This window comes from Epinephelus moara, chromosome 18 (genome assembly GCF_006386435.1).
Source record: "Epinephelus moara isolate mb chromosome 18, YSFRI_EMoa_1.0, whole genome shotgun sequence".
Classification (NCBI taxonomy): domain Eukaryota; kingdom Metazoa; phylum Chordata; class Actinopteri; order Perciformes; family Serranidae; genus Epinephelus; species Epinephelus moara.
In genome coordinates this window covers 13,384,186-13,408,500 of record NC_065523.1, presented here as the reverse complement: position 1 = coordinate 13,408,500, position 24,315 = coordinate 13,384,186, and the positions used below count along the sequence as shown (strand labels likewise).

At 41.9% G+C, this 24,315-nt stretch overlaps 1 protein-coding gene across 1 annotated transcript in view; it reads left to right on the top strand.

The window, feature by feature from the left end:
- Positions 1–24,315, top strand: part of shank1 (SH3 and multiple ankyrin repeat domains 1) — a 96,088-nt gene that overhangs the window by 49,955 nt on the left and 21,818 nt on the right. Inside the window, exons 6-15 of the mRNA XM_050068160.1 lie at positions 1,085–1,239; positions 2,053–2,220; positions 4,284–4,400; positions 5,336–5,413; positions 6,111–6,177; positions 6,390–6,559; positions 7,702–7,823; positions 9,782–9,930; positions 12,274–12,387; positions 14,309–14,384. Of these exons, the coding sequence (XP_049924117.1) occupies positions 1,085–1,239; positions 2,053–2,220; positions 4,284–4,400; positions 5,336–5,413; positions 6,111–6,177; positions 6,390–6,559; positions 7,702–7,823; positions 9,782–9,930; positions 12,274–12,387; positions 14,309–14,384 (1,216 nt within the window). The remainder of the gene's footprint in view (positions 1–1,084; positions 1,240–2,052; positions 2,221–4,283; positions 4,401–5,335; positions 5,414–6,110; positions 6,178–6,389; positions 6,560–7,701; positions 7,824–9,781; positions 9,931–12,273; positions 12,388–14,308; positions 14,385–24,315) is intronic.

Genomic DNA, 24,315 nt, shown 5'->3' with positions numbered 1-24,315 from the left:
TTGAACATTTGCAGGAAACTTAACAGCTGGCTGAATTGTCTCAGGAGTGTGCAGTCGAGTAACCTGAGAATAAAACCTGTTTCATTTCTAAATTCCACCTAGAATGGTGGGATTTAAGAATAAAACAATTGGAAGAAGAGGAAGAATTCAATTTCTATTAAATCTGCAAAATCTGAGGTTTTTTTTGAAGAAGCCTTTAGCAACTTTTTTCTGTTTTCAGATCTGGAACCAGGTCTAGATCCTCACTATTTATGATACCTCAGTACCTCAGCCTGAACTTTTTCTATTAGCACCACCATGAGCAGGTATTTGTGGTTTTTAGTAAAATGTCAGCCGTCAAACTGCTATGAAATTTGACACGGATATGCATATTCCCCTCACAATAAATTGTAATCACCTTGGTAATCCCCTGACTTCTCACCATCTGGTCAAATGAGGCACTAGCATGGCTTTATTTAAAGAAGTGGACATTTCATCGCTAATAGCCCTATGAAGCAATGTTTTTACGACCGTGTACCATGCATGTATTTGTTAACGTGGGCTGTGTGCAAAATGAATGTTGTGTTATTCGGCTTTGCACATTTTTTGTGAAGAAGGAAATTCAACATGTTTGTTAGATCTCAAGGACACACAGAATATGTTCTGGCAAGAAACAAGGAACATAAACATAATTTGTTTACAAGAAAATTCCACAGAGTCTTGAACAAAGCGAACTGTGCAGCAACATAAACACATTAGCTACAGTCAACAGAACTCTGATTTACTGCCGTGCATCTGACACCTGAATGTCTCTTTTTAAGCATAAAAGAATGAAGACAAGAGAGGTGGACAGGTGATTGTTGTTGTTTTTTTTGTCTAACCATCAAGGAGAACGCTGCAGGTGTTCAAGACCATGACCTCAAAGCAAGTAAAGAAGAGTTTGAGTGTAAATAGTTGAGATTTATTGTTTTCCCACTGAGTATTCAGTCGGCCCCCTGGGAGCAAACAATCTGGCCAGCGCCCTCCAAATAATTTGACTTTCAAGCCAAACCCTCTGACCATTAAAAACTCTATTTGAATCTGTGTGTATGTGTGTGTCCGCCAGAGACCCCCCTGTCCCTGGCGGTGCAGTGTGAGCCGGGTGGAGGTGAGGCCATCCGGGTCCTGGTGGAGGGAGGGGCTCACATTGACTTCCGCGCCAAAGATGGACTCACACCGTTACACAAAGCTGTGCGAGGCCACCGCCATACAGCCCTGCTGGTAAACGTTCACACACGTTCTTGTCCTTTTGCAAAAATGCAGTTATCTAATCACAAGTAATGTGTTTTCATTGCTATGCCATAAAAGGAGAAAATCCAACCTACACCAGTGTATGTATCTGTAAGATGGATACCTGCCCTGAAACTGATGCAGTCTTCAGTCTTCATTTGTGTTACTGTCTAAGTAAACAAGCTGAGGACAGAATAAACAGACCCTCCCATGCAGCAATCCACACCTACCCACACACAAAATGCAAAGAAAAATCCTTCATTTTATTCAACCAGAGAGAAAAAATGACATTAAAATTCAGATTGCCTGGTTTAAAGGTGTTAGCACATTTACATTTTAGGCATTTGTCCAGAACTTCAGCTCCCAAATCGCTAAGAAGATGGTACCTGTAGAGGAGAGAACTCATTCAGGGGGAGATAATTGCATGTGTTACATTGTCAGAGTCCATGTTTCCCACCAAGGAAAGAAACAGCTGCTAAACCGCATAAAGATTCACTGCAGACTCTGATTTAATACATAATGGTCTCCAACCTGAGGTTTTGATGACCTCTCTGAACCCCTGGCTATGTGCTCCCAAGCTGATTTTAAATTCCATGAATATTCTTCAACTTGAAGTTGGAAACCACCATAAGATATTTTTTTTTGCTGCCTATTTTGTAATATTATCTGCTAATAAAAGTCTTGACTATTTTACTGCATAGTAATAATTGCAAACTTTTTGATACTCCTTTACTGTTGTCATTGCTGCCAGTACTTGAGAATGGCCTGTATCAGGTTTATCTTCTGTGCTGTGTCTTCCTGCAGGTCCTGCTGTCTCTGGGTGCCTCTCCAGACTATAAGGACCGGCGAGGGCTGACACCGCTCTACCACACTGTGCTGACAGGGGGGGACACCTCCTGCTGCGAAACACTGCTTTTCCACCGCGCCAAACTGGGCATCAGGGACGAGAACGGCTGGGACGAGACACATCAGGTACGAGTGGATGCATTATTGGGCCCCTTAAGATTTCAGGGATCTTTGAATGGAATTTCCAGAGATTTTAGATGAATGCAAATACAGAAAGTGTTTAAAGACAGGTTTCATTCTGTTGTGTATAATCCCCCATATTCTGTGTATGCAGTTAATTCTATACTTAATACTAAACAGCAAAACCTTTTTGGGGGGGATGCTTTGGGCAAAATCTTTCAATCTAATGGGGTCAGTGTCCTAATTTGTGTCTATTTTGGGGTTTTGGTCTGACAGCACCAGAAAAAAAGTCCTGCCTGGAGGTGTTAGTTTCAGGTTCTGTTGTTTGTCTTGCACAAGTGTGCATCCTATTTGTAATGCACCAGTGTACTCTGTGTTCCAGTGTCTGCGTATGTACAGCATCTGTGTCTACGTCAAAAACCATTCATGCCATGAAACACTGCACCTCTCATCTTTTATCTCGGACACCTTTCACCCTCCATCCCACCCACCCTGCTTCTGTGGCCTTATATTCCAGCAGTGAAGTGGACAGGAAAATAAAAGGTATCAGCCTCTTTGTCTCAGTGCGATCACACACACTTCATCAGCATCTGTCTCCTCAGCTGTCCTCGTGGCCTCCATCTTATTTTGTCTGTGTGTGTTGAGCGGGATTTGACTCTAGGCCTAAATATATATATTTTTTATTAGATCCACCAGAAGCCTGCATTTTCTTTACTGAAAATTGGTATTTTTAAATTTGGATTTTCCCATGGCCCCCTAAAATAGAAATATTCAGTGTTTGAATGAGTTGTATTTGGCAGGTTTGAATCAGCCTTGAGGCCCTGTTGAGTTTTTTCAGATTCATTTGAACATACTGCATATAATACTGAAGCAGCCAGTCATTTGTAGGCTACTAATGTTAATGATATTGCACTTCAAGGACTACGTTTACATGCACAGAATATTCAGGCTTTTGCCCGTATTCCAAAAAAGACAATATTCCTATTAAGTTGTTAACATGACTAATGAAAATGAATTTTCTACTAATACTCCCTTTTACATGCAGCCGTGCATACTCCGATTAACATGCCCAAACATGTCTTTTATCGCGTCAAAATATGGAAGATATAAGCTGTTGATATCTAAGTCTTTCATAATGTTCAACAGTTGGTGTGTTTCTCCTTCCAACCAGAAAAATGGGCTTTTTTGGGGGCATGCATCTCTATCCCAGCCTTGCAAACAGTTTGGCTGGCTGGTTTATGTACAACATATCCATGACAACTCACAGAGCTGACTGTAAACAGGCCACAGGGTGTGTGTCGCAAACTGCAGTAAAAACCCCAAAGAGACACATCTTCTAAATGTGCTGAGTCCAAAGAATGCTATTAAAATCCGAATTATAGCGGCATATTCCATGTTTTAGTCAGAGAGTACCTCATTTGTAAAAAGGCAGAGGATCGGAATATTGTAGTCCACCAGTGAGTTAACTGGTAACTCGGCATGAAACAGAAGTAGTGTTGCTATGATAACCTGCAGTGTAATATCCATTCCCCACAGAATTGATTTACATCTATTGTTAAGTTATTGGCCTAAAATAAATTCAAAGTCTCCTGATGTGTGATTGCAGTGGAAGGCTGCCAACTATTCTGAAATCAGCATTTAATGTAGCCATGGAATAAATGATAATAAGTCACCTATGACTCAGTAATAATAACATGTAAAGGGTTTGATTTCCAGTGAATGATGTTGCTGTAGGTGTGTGTCCACATGATGATATATGTACAATTACTGTTGTTACTGGATCTCACTTCTGCTCTCTCTGTTTTCTCGCCCCCTGAGTTTGGAGGTGGTGTTAATTAAATGTGGTGTCACTTAATAACTGTCACCTTGTTCCTCTCCCTGTGTCACTGTCTGTTCTTCATCCTTGTTTGCCTCTCCGCCTCTCTGTTCTCTTTATTAAACAACCACATGAATTCGTCCTTTTCTTTACTCTCCGGTACATCTTGTATTTTCGCCTCCTTAACAAACTCTACCTGCCCTCTCTCTCGCCCTCTCCATCGCTCCGCCACAATCTGTTTGTCCTCTCTCAGGCCTGTCAGAATGGTAACTCGCAGCATCTGGAGCACCTCCTCTTCTACGGGGCGGATTCTTCCTCCCAGAATGCCTCTGGAAACACTGCCTTGCACATCTGTGCTTTATACAACAAGGTAGACACTCTTTTCAGAGAGATGAAATGTCAGCTTCTATAGAGCACATGCTTTAAGTGGGTTCAGCATCCTGAACCTTGAAACACCTCCAATCCTGAATTCCAATTGAAATATGTCTCTTCTGCATATTTTTTTATTTTACCTAAAGATAAAGTATGAATGATGTTGTATATTATAAACTTCTTGTCAACAAACAGGTTTATGATTTTGACAGCTCTTTTAAAGGGACAGTTCACCCCCAAATCAAAAATGCATATTTTACCTCTTACACTTAGTGCTAATAACCAATCTAGATTGTTTTGGTGTGAGTTGCCGAGTGTTGGAGATATCGGCTGTAGAGATGTCTGCCTTCTTTTGAATATAACGTAACTAGAGGGCACTGGGCATTTAATGCTCAAAGTGCCAAAAAAATTAAATACAAAAACTCAACAGCAATGTTTCTTTCCAGAAGTCATGACCTGGTTACTCAAGATAATCCACAGACCTTGTTGTGAGCAGTTTCATGTAGGAACTATTTTCTTTCTACTGAACTGCACCTGCCAACCGTATTACCATGCAGAAGGAAGCGTGCATCTACTGCTAGCTCACATAGCACCACTGAGCTAGCTAACATTACAGTCCAGCTGAGGAGGATTTCATTAATATTTGCATCTCATATTGTCACGACCATGGAGTCTCATCCATGAGTAGATGCACGCTTCCGTCTGTGCAGTGATGCGATTGGTGGGTGTGGCATGTTTCATAGAATATTTAATATTCAACACATTTGCATTAACATTAAAGCACAAGAAAATGCACATTAAGTCAAAAGAAGAATGTGCTTCCTAAAAGCATTGCATACATAATAACAGATTACATGCGTTTCTACATTACACAGTGATTACATAATTTATATTTTACCATCAATGTACATTAATCAGTGTTATTTGTTGCAGGAAAGCTGTTCACGAATTCTGCTCTACCGGGGAGCAAATAAAGACGTGAAGAACAACAATGGTCAGACCCCCTTTCAGGTAATGGCTGAGTGCCTGGCTGGGTAATTATGCATGTTGGGTGGTTGTATGGTTTAGTGTCTTATTAAGTTAACGTAGCAGAAAGTACCAGGGCCTATTTCACTTTAAACCATTATTGTGCTGTGATGCACACACAGAGGTCCCAGGTGGCAGGGTTGCATGTGACCCCTTAATCTGGATATATTAACTCTGTCAGTGCAGAAAAAGCCAGCTGAGACAATCTGTTGTGTTTGTGTGCGTGCGAGAGAGAAAATGAGAGGAGACAACAGGGAGACAGCATTGAAATTGGCCAGATTGTGTGCTGACCTGTGTAGTTTATTAAAAAAAAAAACGGTCAAAAGCATTTGTGCAACGGTGGAAAGAATACAAAAATTTGGTCTCAATATGTTTTGGCTGTATTATTCTTTATCAAGGTGACAGCAAATCTACATCCCGTGTAAATTTAATTTTATGCATGCCACAGCCACTCTTGATTTTGATCACTTGTGAATTTGCCCACTAGAGGTGCAAATATAGAGCACCTACAAAGTGGGGCCATTTTGAAAATACGGAAGAAGATCCTGTTAGTAAAAGCACCCATAACGCTAGCTTCTTTAATTACAAGAGAAAAAGCAAACTGTTTTTTCCACCCTTACATTTTGTGCATTTATTTGCCATATAACTGCATCCAAAACGAGTATATGTGTGTTTTTATCAGGTGGCTGTCGTGTCTGGCCATTTTGAGCTGGGAGAAATTATCAAAAACCACAGGGATACAGATGTGGGTAAGTAGCTGAGGTCTGGTCTGAAATTTGCATGCCAGTTTGGAGATGTAAACATCCCATAATGTCAGACATTTTGTTAACTTAAGAAAGCAGCCATGAAAAAAGTTTGGATAGGTATGTAGATCATGAGGATGTAAAGTAAGTGACAAAGTAAACTGATATTATGCTCACCTGTGTTCTCTTACTCTTTCCTGCCTCCTCTCACCTTCCAGTTCCTTTTGTGGAGTCTCCAAAGTATGCCCCCCAGAGGCGGGAGAGCGCCCGAACACTGGCGATACCCCACCCTCATCCCTTCCTCCGGGCCAACAGTGACAGCAGCATGAACCTGCCAGACTGGATGGCGGTGCCGAACGCCCCGGGGACCAACATTGTCTCTGTTCAGGTGTGTGTGTATGTGTGTGTGTGTCTCTCTCTCTCTCTGAAAAATGAGGTTCAAAATTAAAATTCTTTACACTGGAAACAGCACAACATAATCTCAGTCCATTTATTAGCTGTTCTAGAGCTTTCAACTGAATCACACAGTCCTTGCGGGCAGATTGAATTAAGTAAGTTGCCATGGAAATGTACATCTTAAAGCCGTCCATGATCCCGAGCACGTCCAGAACTTCTCACCCATGTTGACCGTGGAAAAACAACCTCACCTCAAGGTCCATTTCATAAGTGTTCTGGAACTTTTGACCTCTCAAAAGACTTCAGAGTCACTCCCCAATCACCACCTACACACATATTGATTGTGGTACAAAAATAACTTACATAATGTTGTAGATTTTAACTCTTACGTTTAAACTGCTGTAGAGTTTTACTGACTTCTTCAGAAGTCATCTAAACAAAGTATTGAATGTTACTTACTAACTTGCATTTCAGTATGATTGACCTTTAACCTGACAGCTTGGAGAAATGGTTAATACCCAGGTAATGAATATTTCCATTGCACAGGTGGAGGCTTGAGCAGCTACAACCCAATAATTCATATACAAATTATACAATTAGGAGGGACATTAAACAATGTAATGGATGACCTTTATCAACCTCTAGTGGTGAACAGAACTCATTGCAGCAACTTATATCTTTTTTCACAAAAGCCATCCATGTACATGTATTTCACTTAGCATCAGATAGATGAGTGATCATGATGAGTTATACCCCATAAACAAGCATCATGGAATAAAACTATCATTACTATCATTTTACAAATGTTTCTGTTAACATTATGAGTACAAAAATCAATGGCATTAGGTGAGTTTTTGTAGCTACGGAAATCAGAAAAAATATGAAATTGTCACATTAACGTAGTAAAAGACACAGTAGTTAAAAATAAATGAATAGCACAATAGAAAATCCCCTCATGTTAGTTAAACTAGTTATCAAATTTCAAATAATGGTAATACAGTATCATTCACAGAATATTGTACGCAGCTACAATATTATGAAATGATCATACACATGGATATAAATTTAAAAATGAATATATATATATTCTGTGGTCATAAACATCTTTAATGAAATGACATATGTCTCTCTCAGGGCTACAAGCATACAGGAACCCTGCGGAGCTCCAGCAGTCCCAGAGGGGCGAGGACGCGTTCCCCGTCCCGAGGAAGGATTGGAGACAAGGAGGACCGGAGCAGGCAGAGTCGGAGACAGGGGTGAGTGGCAAAGGCCGACATCTAGGAGCAAGATGCTGCTGCTCAAGAATCTCTCTTCCACTTTGCTAAGTGCAGTCGGTACATCTGGGCTGGTTAAGGTACTTTTGAGACCTTCTACTGAATGTCTGCAGATCCCAGAAGAGACTTTATAATGTTTTTAAGTGAATTACCTGGGTATGAAATGTTTAAGTTTAAGTCATATGGTTTCTTTAGTCTCCAAATGTTTTTTGTGTTGCAATAGGTAATTAGGATTTTAGGAGAATTAGGAGAATTAAGATTTCTCAGAAACAAAACACAAAAATCACTGTCTGACTTAGAATAAGTTATATTATTACCTCTGTTACACTCACAGTTTCTCACATTGATGGACTTTTATGTATTGTCTTGTTTTATTTGTTTTATGTGGTGTATACTTGCTGTTCTGATGGGGTTTTTTTTGGTCTACCTGCTCAGGGATGGCAGATGCAAATTAGCTGCTAGCTAACTCTGTTGCAATTACTTTTTAATTGTGCACTGTCCCTGCAAATATAAACAGTAAAATTAAATAGATCAAATAAGGATAATTCAATATCTGTTAAGTGAGTTTACAGACCTACAGAGGTCATCAATTAAACCTTTAAAACGTGACCTAATACAGAACCCTAAAATGTTCAGACAAATTTTTGGAGAACTCACTGACCAGTGTTGTAGTACTCCAGGTTAGTCTCAAGATCGCTTTTTTAAGGTGTCAGTCTTGTCTCGGACTCACCCGCATATTTACTCAGACATGTCTTGGTCTCAGACAAAGAGGACTCTGGATTTTATTTCGAGACTGGTCATGACCACAAGTGCAGGGATTTAGCTAAATTGAGTGTTGTGTTAAAGTTATAGTGCACCCAAAAATGAAAATTTTGCCATTATCTACTCACCCATATGCCGATGGAGGCTCAGGTGAAGTTTTAGAGTCCTCACAACACTTGTGGAGATCCCAGGGGAGAAGGGGTAGCAACACAAATCCACCTCTTGGAGGCTTACGGCGCCCCAGATTCAAATGTCCAAAAACACATAATTGAAACCACAAAATATCTCCATACTGCTCATCCGTAGTGATCCAAGTGTCCTGAGCAGTAATTGAAACCACAAAATATCTCCTAAAGTACTGAATGCCATAACTACTTTTGTTTGTTTATTTGTGTTTGAGAGAGAGAAAGGGAAAGTCTCTGCCAAGCAGGTGTATCGAGACCCAGTTTAGACCAAAACCAGTTCAGTGTGAGTCCCACACTGTATGAATGTCTTACAATAAAAATGTGGAACATGAAAACCATAAGTACTCCTCAAATTGATCTGAAAGATCCACAATTCCATAAAATAAAGATTGCAAAAAGGAGTGTTGTGTTAAAGGGATAGTGCACCCAAAAATGAAAATTTTGCCATTATCTACTCACCCATATGCCGATGGAGGCTCAGGTGAAGTTTTAGAGTCCTCACAACACTTGTGGAGATCCCAGGGGAGAAGGGNTTGTGTTGCTACCCCTTCTCCCCTGGGATCTCCACAAGTGTTGTGAGGACTCTAAAACTTCACCTGAGCCTCCATCGGCATATGGGTGAGTAGATAATGGCAAAATTTTCATTTTTGGGTGCACTATCCCTTTAACACAACACTCCTTTTTGCAATCTTTATTTTATGGAATTGTGGATCTTTCAGATCAATTTGAGGAGTACTTATGGTTTTCATGTTCCACATTTTTATTGTAAGACATTCATACAGTGTGGGACTCACACTGAACTGGTTTTGGTCTAAACTGGGTCTTGATACACCTGCTTGGCAGAGACTTTCCCTTTCTCTCTCTCAAACACAAATAAACAAACAAAAGTAGTTATGGCATTCAGTAATTTAGCCAGCCATGCCTATAGGAAGCTTTGATTTTTAAACTTCAGTCTCATATCATCAACTCTACCTTCTGCTGTCTCCCACCCAGACCTGCCCCTACCAGCGCAACTGGACAAACCGCAGGACAGCGGAGACGCCTCTACAGCGCTGTCCCAGGACGAGTCTTTGTAGCTACTCGATCACACTCTGCACAGGGAGAGCGAGAAATCAGCTTCAATAAGGGAGACAGGGTCAAAGGTGAGTATGTGCATTTTCATGTCATGATACACAGTGTGTGTTTGTGTGTGTGTGTGTGTGTGTGTGTGTGTGTGTGTGCTTGAGCATAATACTGCATTTTGTCCTCCTCATGAATTCAAAGTGTCTGTCTGGTTGGGTGTCAGTGTTTGTGATGCTGTTTAGGCCTAGTGCTAATCTCCACATTAATCAGACAGGCATCTTTGATGTCCATACATATACTTGTTAAAGTGAACTAAATGCACACTCAAAAACACACAAAGCAACATTACAGACACATTTAAAAGATGTAAATGTAACAAAGGTTACACGTACAGAATCCCTCTTTGTTTGGGGCTTTGGCATGGACCCAGAAAGTTCCTAATAATATGTAAGCTGCTGACTGCAAGGTTTATCAGTTCCAGAGTTGAGGTTTCATTAGCAGCTCTTAGGCTAACACCATTAAGCTAACTGATGAAATATTTTAGACCCAAAGTGAGATACTGCATCACAAGAGGATTTTCTTTATCTACATGACATGAACTACACTGACAAATATCCACTGACCACAACACTATAGCTAATAGTATCATCCAAAATAGACACAGCCTATTTATGCCATTGACTTATTGAGGTGTTATGGCTAACGTCTTGCCTACTTACACATCCAGAGACACAGGGCATAGGATGTCATGTGAGCATTCCATTGACGTTTTATTTATAGCCACCTGACTCATGTAAGTGCAATACTCACTCTCCTTTAAGCTCTGGTACAGCTTTTCTGTGTTTCATTTCTCAAGTTATATGGGGATGTGGCTCGTAACCATCCGCGACAAGTTCAGACCAGGAAACCAAAACAGTAAAAGTGGTCTAAAGCTGTGTTGGGATGCAGTTCCAGACTCTCTCAAGCCTGGAGATGTTAAGAGCATTCCCACCAAAAAACTACATATGGATGGACTTCCAGTGTACAAAGATTAATCAAGAGTTCGTCATACTAGAAATTCACTTTTTTGCCGAGAGTTTGGTGAGAAGAATGATATTACCCTCCGACATGAGAGTGGTATCAATCCTCTCAAGTCACTCCCAGCAAGAAAGCAAATAAACGAATTTCCCAAAATGTCAAACTATTACTCTAAGGATCTCTTGAGAAAACAGTGACTTGACTCGCATTGAGAAACAACACCAAAAATATTACTTTCATTTTTTTTTATTTACTCAAGCCTGACAGGAGATGCACGTTAAAGGGGCAGTTCATCCCCAAATTCCTCTCACCTGTTGTGCTCTTTATCAATCTAGATTGTTTTGGTGTGAGTTGCGGAGTGTAGATATTGGCTGTAGAGATGTCTGCCCTCTCTCATAGTACAACTATATGGCCCAGGACTTGTGGTGCTCAAAAAGAAAAACATTTGAAAAACTCAACAGCAATGTCTCTTTCTAGAAATCATAATCTAGTTACTCAACAATCCACAGACTTTGTTGTGAGAAGTTTCATTTAGGAACCATTTTGTTTTTACTGAGCTACGCCTGCCAGCTGTATCACCATGCAGAGGAAGGCATGCATCTACTGCTGAGCTAGCTAATGTTACAGCTCAATCATTAAAGTTTACATCTCATGCTGTCACAAGCATGAGCCTCTCATCCATGAGTAGATGCACGCTTCCTACGGTGACACAGTTGCTGGATGAAAATAGTTCCTACATGAAACTGCTCACAACAAGGTCTGTGGATTATCTTTGGTAACCAGGTCATGATTTCTAGAAAGAGACATCACTGTTGAGTTTGTCAAATGTATTTTTGGCGCTTTGAGCAACACAAGCCGAGTTCCATCTAATTACATTATATTTGAGAGAAGGCAGTGATTTCTATGGCTGATATCTCAAATACTTGGCAACTCACACCAAAAAAATCTAGATTGATAAATAGCACTTCAGGTAAGAGGAAAAATGTGTGTTTTTGATTTTGGGGTGAACTGTTCCTTTAACACCAGGCGTAAAGAGGGTCCTATCATCCTCAGAGACAGATCAGCAACCAGGCCAGTTCCAAGTGTCTTCAGATGAGTTTGTAAAATGGCCATGTCCTAACATGAGTGTAAGGTCTCTATATATGTTTGTATTCAATGTCTGCAGGTATGAATATGTGTGTGTTTGTGAGTGAGTCTAAGGTGTCGCCAGGTATGTATGTCTTGGTGAGTATGTAGGAGGTTTGCATGTCCGTCTGTGTCTGTCTGCATTATTTTTTTCTGTCTGTACAATGTTGTCTTTTTGCGTGGGTTCATTTCTCATTGGTATCTGTATGTGTGAGTGTGTGTGTTAGTGCGTGTTGTGTTGCCTTTTCCTGATATGCTGCTCTTTCCTGCCCCCCCTCTAGTGCTGAGTGTTGGCGAGGGTGGGTACTGGGAGGGGACGGTCAGGGGTCGCACAGGCTGGTTCCCCTCTGACTGTGTGGAGGAAGTGATGCTTCGAAGCCAAGAGAACCGATCAGGTGATCACCATTAGTCATGTCCACTCACACACACACACACACACACACACACAGTAGGCTCATACTGAAAACACCTAGCATCACTTTTAGCATTAGCATTTCATGTTTAACCTCACGAAAGCCTGACGATAGATTAAGATTCTAGTTTTCGTATTATACAACAATATAGATTGAAGGCAATAAGCTACTTTGTTGTTACATTAACTCTGCTGGTTGATTGGACATCTCACACTGACTTCAGGAAGTCGCTGCTCTGTGCCAAGAAAAGGTCCAGCACACAACCCCCTGTAGAATCACAACATGTTGTTTTTACACTTCAGCAGATTAAACAAACAAGGTAAAACTTGTTAATTAGCGAGCTTGAGATGGCTGGGAGGCAGATTTTCTCACCTATGGATAGAACCATGCTAGCTGTTTAGCCTACCTAGGATTCCAGTCTTTATGCTAAGCTAAGCTAACTGGCAAATGGTTGTAGCGTCATATTTACCACATAGACATTAGTTAAGTATATTAGTCTTCTCATCTTACTTGAAAAGAAAGCAAGTAAGTGCATTTCCCACAATTTCAGACTATTACTTTAAAGTATAAATGAGCTCTGCAGTACATTTAGCATTACAAACATCAGGTCTGTATAAACAAAGTAGTAGAATTTTACTTATTCATTAATCTATCAATTATTACCTTGATTGATTGATTGTTTCCAGTGATAAAATTGCTAAAAAATAATTAAAATGCCCATCACAACTTCTCCAAGTCCAGATCTTCAAATTTCTTGTTTTGTGCCACCCACAATCAAAAACACAGAGCTGTTTAATTTATAATGACATAAAATAAAGGGAAAAAAGGCCAAATCCTAACATTTGAGACAATAAAACAAGCTAATATTTGGATTTTTTTGACAAATGTTTCAAGCTATTAATCCATTAATTTTGTGAAGTGACTTTATATTAGTCAAGTGAGTCTTTGTTTAAGCAGTCCCTCCAGGATTTTGTGGGCATTTTTTGTGATTGTTGCAGCCTATAACAGATTTGAAACAGCTTTCCGAAAAAATTGCGATGCATGCTATGATGTTTTATGAAATTGCAGGGACTACTGAATACTGCAAAAATAGTTGCGATGCTGTGATCGATTGGGAGCATATTATTATGAGCTCCCAGTGTCTCTCACAGAATTAGAATCTATTTGTAATGGTTGGGTGGCAGCGCTGAAGGACTGTCCCTGTGAGACACTCTCCTCCTGCCCAGATAGCATGAGCTAACACAGCACAATGTGACCTCATCGCTACTCGTCATATTTTGCCACTTTGGCAACAGCTAACATCGACCATCGTTAATGTCACATTGACAGCAAAACGGCTCAACTGTCATTAAACTTGTTAATAACCATTGGGTAGTGTTAGCTGTGTGATTTTAACAGACCTGTCACTGTGTGTCTGTGACTCCAAGCACAGAGCTCAGATCCTGCACCAGCAGTCTCATGATAAACAGGGCTGAGCTAATCAATACACTCTGCGCAGCTCTATAATGAAATGAGACTTTATCCCTTTTAAATAGTCAAATTTGTGCAAAGTTGCAGTGATTGGACAAAATTGCAAGGTCACGCAGAATTAAAGACGATTTGTGTATTGTGACTTTTGAGTTAATAGTTGCGATCACAACATTGCAAAACCCTAAAGGGCCTAATCAATGTGCAATTTAGTCTAAGGTTTAGGTTACAGGTCTGGTGTCAGTTGATTTTGATCAGTAGCTCAAATGCCTTGTAACTGAAAAAAGTCACCTGTACAAAGAAGATATTATAATAAATTCCAGTATATTAGTAATGATAATACAGTAACTGAACAGTACGTGCTGTATAATAAGCCTTGCAAATAGATTTAATGCAGGTGCAACCATGCTGATGTCCCTGTGGTTTTGTGTTTCAGAGAGCCGTGGAGAACGAGCCAAAAGGCTGTTCCGCCATTACACTGTGGGATCCTATGACAGCTTTGACGCTCCCAGGTAAGAGTTACCTTGCCGCTAGCTGTCACTGATGTACAGCAAACTGAACACATGCCAGTTTTATCCAAAGACACAGAGGCCTGCACAGATTCTCTAAGCAGCAAGGGCAAAAAGGAAAAAGGGGCTGCGCTTCAGCTCGCAGGGTTAGGGGTTGGGTTCATTTAGGGTAAGGTCACACCAGAGTCGTACTTCACCTGCCAGAGGAGCTGAACACAAGGGCGCTTCGGGCCACTTGGGTTGACAAAAGAGGCATTTGGATGCTTCAGTGCCTGTGTGGTGTGACATTAAGACCTGAATGAAGCATGAAAGTATGCCATTATGACACCGACAGATCCTGGTTACATAAAGGTTAAGAGAAGGGCAGCTTGACATTCAGATTATTGCTCCACCTGAGAGTCAGTGAGAACTACCACTGTTTTCTATCATCAGCCACAGAGCAGCTCTGCTGAGGCAAGAAGGGGTTCAGTGCCTTTGCTAAAGAGCATGATGTATCTTGTCCATCCACCCAGTGGGTAATCCAAATCAAACTGACAACCTTTTCATCACGACCCCTGCTGCTCCAATGTTTTGACACACAGCACATGTTGAGAGTGGATTTGTTTGTATGCTAACATACTGTATACATCTACCCAGATAAGATGATTCATGTGGTGAATGATTCATACGTTCCAGCGGTACTTTGATTTGTGTGATGTGATGTGTTGCAAGTGATTCATGCGGTGGGATGACGATGTGTGAGGGTTCACTGCCTCAGGTCGTGAAGCTGATCCGCCTGCTTTCATGCTGGAGTCATCCTTGAGGCACAGGTTTACCAGCCATGTTTTGACTAGCTGGTTTTGCGGAGTTTAACCTGGGCAGACAGGCAGATTTTTTTGTCATATCAGGATTTTAGAGTAACTTCCTTCCCTTGTATGTCAGTCTTTTGGCTCTTGAGGTGCAAAGCTGCGTTGCCGGGCTGCAATTTTTAGGTGGGCTGAACTTGGCGGTGATTGTGAAGGTGCTTTCAGACCACTCTGATGACTAAGTCTGTAGTTTCTTTGTGTCGACTGACTGTTATATAATCATTACTGTCCTTGATGACCAAACTATCTGAACTGAAGCATATGTAATGTGCCATGGGACTAACTGTAAATAATCTTAAAACAGCAGCTAAGATCTTTTGATAGAAGGTCATTCTTGCACCTACTGCAACTTCATCAGCATGAAAACATTTGCAGAAAATGGTTCCTATTCAGCTTTTTCAGCATACACCAGAAACTTCTCTGGATTCTCTGTGGAGGTGATCTGTTGACACATGAGTGGGGAAAACTCTCCTGTATTGACTTTGGGAGTGTGACTTCTCCTCATTAACGCAGCCTAACATAATGTCATTCCCTTTAATGCCTTGCATCTGCATCATGGCGAGCACGGCGTCGCTTTGAGGCAAACTCATTTCAGTGTCCATGACTTGGACTGAGCAAAGAGAGAATTATTTACATAGAAATAAAGCCATTATCAATCGCATGTATTATTTACACGAAATCCCGCCTTATGCCTCTCTCTTTCCCTCCCTTTTTTCCGTCCGCTCACTCATCATCATTCTTTATCATCCCTCAACTTTCTCTCTCAGGCTTGCATTTTTTTCTTTTCATGTTTTCCTTTCTCTTTATCTCCCTCTGTATCTGTTTCTGTCTCACAAATGCACACAGTATCATTTATTATTAACATGCTTTTCATCAACAGTGACATTTAATGTAAGCGATGCACTCAGCCATGCCAACTCACACACATATGTTTGTGCACACACGCTAACACACACATCATGGATAATTAAAGCCGTGTACTGCAGCATAGACGGAGCCTGAGACTATTTGTTTGGCCAGGCAGGCAGGCAGGCATGGCTGACTCAGAACCGCCCTCACATAGGCCTACTTTCCCAGTCTTTATCACTACATGTAATATCTCACCTATCCCTCCTTTCATCCCTCTATAGTTGGCCACATCTCCTGACCATCTAAGCATCCCTCCTTCGCTTTCTATTCATCACTATATTGCTAACCCCCCTGTACTTTTTAATTTTCTTTCTATCACCCTCTCTCCCCTGTGGTGTCTCCATCTGGAGGTCAGACAGTGAAGGGCACTCTAAAGGGAGAAGAGGGTTGGAGAGAAGGATGAAGAGGTTGGATGAAGGAAGAAGGGCACTCTGTGTTCATAAATGGGTGAAAAGAGACATATGCATTGTTTTTTTGTGTGTATGCAAGCAACAGGGGGGCAACACAGGTTAGTAAAAAGCATGAAGGGGGATGCCCTCTGCCATGTTTTCACTTTTTTCATTCTGACTGCCAAAACAAGGCTGATATGAATATTTCAAGGCTCATACCATTATGGTTGGCTAAATTATGATACCAGTACCAGTATAGCCATTAAGTAATACCGACACCAACAAAGTACTTCATTTTATACCTTTTAATGCCTCTGTGCCAGGGACAGGCGTGGCAGGAGGATTTATGTTTTCGGGTTGTCCATCCATACATCTTAAGAACACCTTGAGGGAATTTTTCAGATTTGGTACAAATGACATTTGTCAACTTGGACTCGATGATGAACTGATTAGCTTTTGGTAGTCAAAGGTCAAGGTCACTGTGACCTCACAAAACATGTTTTTGGCCATAACTCAAGAATTCTTATGCTCATTATAACAAAATTTCACACAAATGTCTAATAGGATAAGATGATGAAGTGATGACATTTTATATCTAAACTGTTAAAGGTCAACTTCACTATGACATCATAATGTACTGCAAAAACACTTTTCTGGTCATCATTCAACATCATATTTCAGAAACAAAAGGGGAGACACTTGGTCAGATACTGAATTGGTGACACTAATCTTGAGTGTCCACCTTGAAACTGTGCTGATTGTCTAGATCTTCTTTGCTGCTGGGGAAAGATGTGTGTGAGGAATCCATGTTTTCATAGGCATGGATGTAAACTGTGAGTGCAACGTGACTGGCTCTTGGAGGCATACAATGGTGAAGTGGTAATCCTAGTTTATCTACCCTTCATGTGAATGGAAGTGTTCAGTTGTGAAAATGCCAGTAGACACCACAGGTGTGCAGTATAGCCATAATTTCAAATGTTTTGGTGGCATTTCAGCATGCTGAATTGCCAACTCTTTCAGATACACTGCACTCAACTTTACCCCACCACAGACTGTAGGGGTCGTAGCTGCTATCATAGGGGGCCAGTCATGACACTTGCCGTGATTGGCTGTAAACAAAACAATACAAACTGTTATTTTTTCTAGATCTGGATACAAAAAAGATTTAATGTAGGTATCGCTTAACTTGAGATGTTTTGAGACTACTTGGCACTGGGTTATTTTGGTTGAGTACCGACACTCTATATTTTGCCCTACATTTGATGATTATTTTTCAGCTGCAACCAACAGCTCTATAGCTCTCTCTGTTGGTTGGTTGGTTGGTCAGTCCACAAAACTTTCCCCACCCTGACGGCACAGTTTTTGCCCTAAGAGGCTGAAATTTTGCATGGAGGTTACAAATTGTGAATTCTGGCTTGTTTTGTTAAGGATGGCAGTGTTGGTCACTTGGCCCACCACTTTGGTCAAGAATGAAATGTATCAAAAACTATTTAATGGATTGCCAATGTCAAATTTTGTACAGAAATCCTAATGATATCTGTGATCCCCTGACTTTTCATCTAATGCCATCAAACCAAAACTTGTATTTCTTCTTTCGAAAGTTAGTGTCGCTTCAAGTCCTGAAGCTGGTTATAGTTACATTGGAAGAGTTCTGTAATGGACACGACTGACAAATGCCTCATAGTAGCCCCACATGTTGGTCTGTCCCTAATAAACAAAGTCATCTTATGTGCCACTCTCTGATCCTCAGTTTCTGTCCCACCCACGACCCGTTATTGACAGCTGGATAAATTTTGCAGCCTTGCTTTTACAGCACGGGACAAGCCGTGATAATATAACAAGGCGTGATAACCGAAACCCAGCAGTCAATAAGATGAACTGCTCTAACTTGATAATGTGGTGTGGAAATTACATTAAAATGAACACAAGCAGTGAGGGGTATGATGACTTGGGAACCAGTGGTGACAAATGACAAACAAATTAAGAATTTTTATATATGTCTGCCGTACCCCTCCATGTCAAATATATTTTTAATGACCCTGCATGTTTGCCGTCATCCTACTTTACATATTTTCTCCTGTCTACTCCTCCTGTAACCATGACAGACTTTTTTGTTACCCTTAAATGGTTGTATTGATAATTCACAACTTCTTTTACCGTGGTAAAGATCTTCAACAGCCAAATTCTGGTCAGTCAGTCAGAAGACACACTCTAATATTTGGGCGCTCTTGAATTAGAGGTTTGATTCTCTGCGTGAACCCATTGGGCCTGACCTGACCCACCAAACTTGGTCAGGACATCAGATCACCTTGTAGTCTGTGCAATGTAATTACCACACTTAAAAGTCTTTATTTGACTTTATCTTGTAATACACGTTTTAATGTTAAATTTTTTGAGGGAGGGGCAGAAAATTGAGTTTTTAATTGGGCTTGGGCCCAAAACTGCTGCTGTGCTTCAGGCTCAGGTCAGACTTGGACAGAAACTACATGGGTTCATGTAGGTTGGGCGTAATCATTTTTAGGCCTGATCATAGCTCTGTATCAAACTTCATCACAGTGAAAATGTTTTCTACAAATCTGGCCTTTTCTGAAAGCATTTGGTTGTTAAGAAATGGTTAACCTTTGCTGTTTTAGCAGCATGTGCTAGCTTACAAAACACTTGTAACATTACTGTTCTCAAAAAAAAAAAAAAAGATATGGAATGAGAGCTGATCCGATCTGTGCCATTGCCACACATGCACAGATTAAACTGTTCCCAATCTGTACATGCTGCTGCTCCTCTCCCAGCCCACATGAGACCGATTTTTGGCCAACAGCGGGTCAAATGAGGACGAGGGAGTGCACACAGTTTGGAGGAGAGAGGCAGAGTATCCTGCTAAACACTGCTGTGGTGGGATTTTATTGTGTATTGTAAGACACATCCATTGCTGCTTGCTTGTGCATTGGCAGCATAAAGTCGTCTGATATGATTTTTCAGATTTCTCCAACATGTATGACTTCACATCACTCGACTTTTTGGTTGAAATTTGCAACAAGAGAGACAACAGCATTGAATTGTGTGTGTGTTAAGGTTTGGCCATTGTACAATAATTACACAGATGCACACACACACATATACAGGACACATTAGGCAGACATGCAGATACTCATAATCACACAATCATGTGGACCTTCTGTCAACATTTGTTTGCTCTCCTGCTCCCTCCCCCATCTCTCTCTCCCTCTCTCTTTCTTTAATGGCCTCTCTTCATCTCTCTCTCTCTCATCACACATGCATGCACACACAAACACACATACTGTGCACAGAATCACAGCGGTATAGCCTGACATGCAGAGAGAGAAACAAAAAGGCAGAGATGTGAGAAGAGAGGGGACAAGAGCTGTGATCGTCCTCGAATGCAGGAGGGAGGCAAGAGAGGGAGAGAGACGTAGAGAGGGAAGGAAGGAGGGAGGGAGGGCAAGTCGACGGAGGACAGCTTCGACATACGTGGAAGGAGGCTCTGACTAAGAGATGATGTGAGTGCCTATTTGAGAGAATCTCTCCCTCTCTCCCTTTCTCTCTCTCTCTCTCTCTCTCTCGTTCTCCTCCTCCTCTTCCTCCTTCCGCCACTCACCCGCCAGCTGTTTCTCTGTCCTCCTCTTCCTGTCTGCGTCGATGCGTCTCCTCCTCCTCCCCCCCTTTCCCGTGCTCTACCCTCTCATTCATGCTTTGTTTACAGCAAATGTGAGGCAATCGTGTGTATGTCCATGTGTGTGTGCATGTCAGAGGTTGGAAAGAAATCAAGAAAAAAAGGGGTGGACGAGGTTAGTTAAGTGTGATTTAAAGGCACGTGGGGTCAACAACAGCAGGGGAAGGACAGCATCAGAGGCTCCAGAAGGATCTGCACAAAGTCAGATTTATTCTTATGCCAATAGGAGCAAATCAGCTTCTGTAAGCTTTGTAATATTACATAATAATTTGACTTGTCTGTTATCCTTGTCTTCAGTCATTTAAACTTCAAGATCCTCATATCATTCCCTGTGAATTCATTATTTCAGATAAGAATGTATAGCAAAGAGTTATCTCAGTCACATCCGTTTTTATGAATGGGAAGTCATGACAGTGACAGATGGGCAGAGTGAATACTATACATATAAACCATAGGAAGGGGAGGAGTGGAGAGACTGGATGGAGGAGAAGAGGAGAATGGGGAAAGAGGAAGTGTGTGTGGTGTTGGTGGTTGTGTATGAGTTAATAGCATGAATGCATGTGTGTTTGGACTGTGTGTTTGTGCATGAAACCCCTGGCGAACAAACCCAATCACCCCTCACTCTCTCACTCTCTAAATTACCTCATTTCTCTCTCCTTTTCTTAAGCCACCTTATTCCCCCTCCCTCTCCCCCTGCTCCTCTCCTCTCTCCCTCTCTTTCTCTCTCTCTCTGTGTCGCAGTCACAATGAACCATCTCCATCTCTCTCTCTCTCTCCCATTCCTCCTCTCTCTCTGTCTTAAGTATGAAGGGGTTGGGAGAGCTCGGCCCTCTCCCGTTCCCTTCTTCCATCTCTCTCTCCTCCTCTTCCTCCTCTCCTCCTCCTCCTCCTCTCTCGCGGCTCGCGCTCGCTGCTGTCTCGCTGGAAGACGAGAAGGAGAAGGAGCAGGAGAAGGAGGAGGAGGAGAGGGAGGGGAGGAAATGGCGATGGGGGCATGCGGCGAGGAGGATCTCTCCCTCTCCCTCTCCCTCTCTTCTTCCTGGCCGTCGCTCGGCCCTGTGAATAGGAGCGTCTGGTTCATTTACAGGTACCTGCCATGGCTTTTTATACCCCCCCTACCCTCCACTCCCTCTCTCTCTCCCTCCAGTTGCCTGGGGAGATGGGGGGCGGAGGGAGGGATGCATGCATGTGGACATCATGGATGGCAGGGCAGGATCGATTAGATAGATTGACAGATGTTGCAGTGCATGCTTGCAGACGGATGTGTTTGATTCAGTGTGTGTCAATGTGAATGTGAGTGTGGTTGTGTATGTGTGTGTGATGTATGTGTGTGAAGACGGACGAGAGCTGCTGCTGCACAGCCCGGTGTATGAGCAGTGCAGCCGTTGTGTGTTTCGCTGTATGAACATGTGAGTGTGTCGTTCTCTCTGCTTTGAATTGCTCTCTGAACAAACGTCCTCTAGCAATGCTGCACCGGCACAAGTGATGCTTGCTGCTTTTACTGATGTGCAGATTGACTGCGTGTTTTGTGTGAATGCATGCCTATATTTGTGTGTGTTTGTGTGCATGGAAGGTGTGTTTGCTATTGTCCATCAAAAACACAAAGGTATGGCAGGGTCATTTCTCTTCCTCTGTTGGCCGGTTGATTGCATGTGTTCTTGTGTCCTGCGTAATGTGTGGCGTTTATGTTTACCAGTGTGTGTGTGTGTGTGTGTGTGAGACAGAGAGAGAGAGGGAGAGAGAGGGAGGGACACTGCCGACAAATTGGAAACAGCGCATGGTGAGGGAGTTTTAACGATGCAGCATGCATGACAAGTTCCAGCTTCTTTCTGACACCTCTATGGAGACCTGCGTGGCCAAACCTGTTTAATGTCTTGGCTTCTTACGTATGCAGTATGAGACTCACTGTATGCTGTGCTGGATTGTCCAGCTCAGTCTCTTGCATCTAAGCTACTCATGACAACACTGGGTCACTAATACTCAGGAAGCAACACTGAGTGGCACTATCACTGGGACCCAGTTCAGTGGCTGGATCCTCTGAGGGATCCAGACCTGAGGAGCTGAACTTGCTCTTCTCTCTTAATGAGATCAATAAGAGCAAAACTAATGATGTGTTTAGGTGTCAACTTACAAAGACAACAAGTTTCAAAGGTTGTCACCAGTAAATTTCTCTCAAACATCCAACAAAGCGATACACTGGTATAGGTTTAATGATGCCCAAAGTTGTATTACAAGTTTCCAGGCAAATAACGTTAACATTCAGATTTTGTTTTCTGTAATACCTTGTGACATGAGCATGCTGCTAACAAGAACAGACCATCCCTATTACGCACTACTAAGGAGCCCGCTGCATGCTTTGATTGGCTTATACTCGTCGTGTTGACGCGTCAAGGTTGGAAGTCGTTAGGTTTAGGGCAAAAAGGTCATGGTTGGGGCTAGTACCAGACAGTCTCAGATATTCTCTGTGATTAAGGTGGTAAATTTATGAGAAAAAACTCACAAATGTACTGCCAGAAAGTCAGTGACATAGAATAGAGAGTGACACAGTCCATGGAAGGAGTAGAATGTGGTGGATGATTAGGGCAAGCACAGGACTTTCACACAGGAGACTGGGGTTTAAGCCCTGTGTGTGTGTCAGCATTGGCTTATTGTTGTAAGACTTAGCTGACTTATTACTTTCAGTTTTGGGCTGTATAAAGCTATATTTCGATGTTGCTAGGACACCCAGGAATTTAGCCCTGGTTTAGATAGCAACTATTCCATGCCTGGTGTAAATAGCATCGTTGCTATGCTTGGGTGCTAACAGCATCTACCATGATGTTATATTCACCCAAGTGTGAATAGCCACATTGGCTACTTTAGCGACATTTGGCAATTTAGCGACAATGGGGGCTTCTGAGGATGCACACAGGCAAATGAAGGCTGCATGTCTTCACTTGATTCGATGGGCATTCAATCCAGAAATTATGTGGACTTCAGAAGATCCAGCCACTGAACTGGGACACAGCTCACGTCACATAAAGGTGATGACATCCTTGGAGACAGCAAAGCCCGAGTTAGTTGCTGGCGCTAGTTGGATGGGAATCCAGGGAATATTGCTTTGTATGTGGACACACAGGCACAGACAAACACTGTGAGTGAATATGGATATGTAGTACAGCATAAACATGACAAATATGATCTGACACATCTTACAAAGACCAATATTCATAAGACAGGCACCTGTGGTTGCCAAAATTAATTTGTTCGTATCGCGAATGACTTGGCTTTGCGAGTGTCACTTTGTTCTCGCTGATTGTTGGCTGTGGAAAAGGCTCTGGTTGCATCTATGTAGGGGTCCTCAAATTTTTCATCAGGCACTCTGCATTTTCTGCTGCTTTGGTATCACCTCTCATAGTGGTTTGTCGTTCTGATGAGTTCATATTGCTGACCAGGCACTTGAAATTAAAAAAAAAAAACAGTCAGGATGACGACTTCAGAGTTTATCATTTACCCCAGAGATGGATGTAGTAGTTCTTCAGGTGTTTTGTTTCAGGCATTTAATCAGGCTACACCTCAAATAAAGGTTGTTTAAAACTAGGAAACTTCATAACTTCATATTGGAGTAGTAATCCATTACATGTACACTGATATTAAAGTTAGGTTTTCTGAGCTGCTATGTTCACTGCCTGCACACATGCTGAACTTTCATGGAGCAACTTGTTGCTTGTGTTGCCTGCAGAGACAGGGCAGACTAACAGCTGCAGGGAGAATGCGACGTGTGTGTTTACAGCACTTTGTACCTAATTCCCATGTACTTGCACTGCTCAGTCATGCCTTGAAATTTGTGTGAATGTGTTTGTACGTACAGTCTCTGCTCATGTATTCACTTGGTTCCTCAGAGCGTTTGAGGTCTGGGCTGGGCAACAGAGATGGACAGAAGAGGACAAGAATAACAAAGAGACCGAGCCTTGGCAGAGACAGAGAGGCTCTCACAGCCTGTGGAGAGCATCATACACTCAATAGACTGAGTGAAAAAGATCATGAGGGGGAAATGTGATTAGAGAAAAATGAGTACAAGTTTGAAGAACAAGTGAAGGCAGCCGGTGTAATGAGTGGTACGG